This window comes from Halyomorpha halys, unplaced genomic scaffold (assembly GCF_000696795.3).
Source record: "Halyomorpha halys isolate HHAL.00 unplaced genomic scaffold, Hhal_1.1 Scaffold645.1, whole genome shotgun sequence".
In the NCBI taxonomy this organism is placed as follows: Eukaryota; Metazoa; Arthropoda; class Insecta; order Hemiptera; family Pentatomidae; genus Halyomorpha; species Halyomorpha halys.
The window spans coordinates 207,949-210,830 of NW_027110730.1; the positions used below are offsets into that span (position 1 = coordinate 207,949).

General features: G+C 30.8%; 1 protein-coding gene across 5 annotated transcripts in view; it reads left to right on the top strand.

Moving 5' to 3' along the window:
• The window catches only part of Nab2 (Nuclear polyadenosine RNA-binding 2), a 70,652-nt gene that overhangs the window by 61,310 nt on the left and 6,460 nt on the right, over positions 1-2,882 (top strand). For all 5 annotated transcript variants that reach the window (XM_014427448.2, XM_014427446.2, XM_014427449.2 and 2 more), the window contains one exon: positions 840-958. In XM_014427448.2, the coding sequence (XP_014282934.1) occupies positions 840-958 (119 nt within the window). The remainder of the gene's footprint in view (positions 1-839; positions 959-2,882) is intronic.

Genomic DNA, 2,882 nt, shown 5'->3' on the forward strand with positions numbered 1-2,882 from the left:
TTTTCTCGGCTCCTAGAGGACCTAGGCAAGAACCCTTGTACAGTATCACTGATCTTGACGTAGTATTACCAAAAGAAGTTGATTGAAATCAGTGATCCCATGCCTTGTTAGTGAAATTTATCCTCCTTAAATAAATATTATCCACTTTAGATAATGTGGAAAATTCCAACTGTAGACACTTAGAGGCTTCAACAACTATCTTATGACCGCAGCTATAGATGGATCCTGTAATAGATCGTGAGGCAAACCTAAAGATTCTTGGAGGCTCCAACAACTATCTCATGACTGCAGCTAATCTCAAACAGATCCTGAGGCAAACCGTGAGGCAAACCTAAAGATTCTTGGAGGCTCCAACAACTATCTCATGACTGCAGCTAATCTCAAACAGATCCTGAGGCAAACCTAAAGATTCTTGGAGGCTCCAACAACTATCTCATAACTGAAACTGATCTCGAATATATCCTGAGATAAACCTGAAGACTTTCGTGTAGACACTGTGCACTATGTTATGCTATGAATTTTTTTTCTTCTCTTATTAGACCATATGATGGCCATCCATACTGTTTGATGATATGTTGACCTTCGCCAATATATGACCATAACCAATGCAATATGATCGCTTTCTTTAAATGATTAGATAGACTGTTCTTTGCTTAATGCTCCTCTCGAGTTTTTGAAGTAATGTTGGTGACTTAAATTAATGGTTTAATTTGGTTTTGTCATTTAAATCAAAGATAGTTGAATTATTCAGTTTAATATTGTAATCAACTTTATTGCTCAGTAGTTCTAACTAAATTATTCAATTTAATATTGTATTAAACTTTATTTTTTTCTTCCAGCCAAAGTATGGGCCAAAGTCCCATTAGCACCTTCAAACGGTCAAATGTGCATGTACTATCCCAACTGTAAGAAGCCTTTCTGTCCGTACCAGCATAGCTATTCAGCGACGTCTGCGATTGTAAGTAAAATGTTTTATTGTTATTAATTCTTTTTAAATGTAATAGTTTAAAATCACAGGCTGATTTTAAGATTTTTGATTAAATTAAAAGTAACTGGAAAATACTTAGTTTACTTGTATAATCATATAACTGTAACATTGGGACTACAGATGCCCTTTATAGCTCAATTTAATGTTAAATGTTCTATAAGTTTATTATCCATAGATTTTTCATGAGAAAATCTTTACAATACCTATCAAATTGCAAAATGTTTCACTTTTTGGAAAAAAATATTGAATGTTTTAAGTACTATGTCTCGGGAACTGATTACTGTATTGAGATGTAGTTTGAGTGATACTGAAGGTAATGCCAACATGTTGGTGTTTCCGGGTGCTGCGGGGCTTGCACAGATCTTTTAAATCAGTAAATTTTTTTTTTACTACTATTGCTTATTGTTAAATATAAACAGACTAACAAAAGATAATTACTTAACTTTGAGCTCTTTATCCTTTATCATGTCTATATTAACGGAGCTGCAGTTTGACCCCTTTATTTTTTTAACAAACAAAATATTAATCTACACATATAAAAGAGAATTCTCGAATCTTTGTCCACAATACACTTTTGAATTAGTGGACCCATTTAAGTACAATTTTTTTCAAATTGTTCCCTTTCCTGATGGGAAGATTTAAAGATGATGAAATACCCAAATTTTCGAGTAAAAGAAAATTTATGAACAAAATTGAATGTTTTTGGTTGGTTTTTGTAGCTGAGAAGGTATGCATTTTTTTAACTGTTATAGTGCACCAATCGATTTGTCTCTTAACAAACAATAAGAATCAGGTATTACTGATTCTATTGAGGTATTATTAAATATTATAAAAATTATGAATATGGATTTCAAATTGGGAAAAAAAATTCACACATTTTATTTTATATATCTGGTTCTAATTTGTTTAATTAGACTCGGTTTGTGCAGTTTAGAAAGGCCTAAACCACTGCCAAGTTTGATGTAGATTGGTCGAGTAGTATCGAAGTTATTTCTATTATTATTTTTTTTTAAAAAGGCATCAAAGGCAAAATTTCTTGAGGTGCTAAAATGAATATCAACTTTGTTTCACTCCTAAAGAAATCTTTTACCACACTTTGATAAGTCAGTCGTTCTAAATTGTTTCAACATAGTACTAATATTGAAGCTCAGAGATGGTTATTATTTAAAAACTATTGATATTTCATGTATTCTATACATGACAAAATGATAGATAATCAAATTGCCTTAAATAATAAGAAAAAATCATCTAACACCTAAATGGGACCAGTATTAACGATGATGCAGTGATGTTAGTTGTTATCAAATACGTTACCATAGTTACCATCTTATCACATAATCTGTGTATATAAAAGGGAATGATCGAACCTTTGTCCTCAATGAACTTTTGAATTAGTAGACCGATTTAAATTGAGGAAAAATAAATCTTTTACCTCACATTTATATGTTAATTGATCTGAAAAATGGTACAAATTTCAATTTTGTTCCTTAATGCATATATTCTTTCAATTTATGTTACCGCACCATATAGTAAAGTATTTTTAAATGTTTAATTTTAACTAAATATAATAATTGATATCAAACTATCAATAATGTTCATTAAATCTATATACATTCTCAAATATTGCTATAGGGAATAATTGCCGGGTCAGCTAGTATGTAATATTAATATATTTTAAAATATATTTTTTAATAGCCAATTTTGACAGTTGTCAGCTAATATTATCTAAAATATCGATAGTCAGGGGTATCAAACTGTCGATAGTCTGTGCTATCAAACTGTCAATTGTCATCGCTACCAAACTGCCTATAATCATAGTTATTGTTTAATTCAGGTATTCCCTGGAGTAAAATTGGGGGATATTACCCAAATTAATTATTGTACTGGTTAGCTG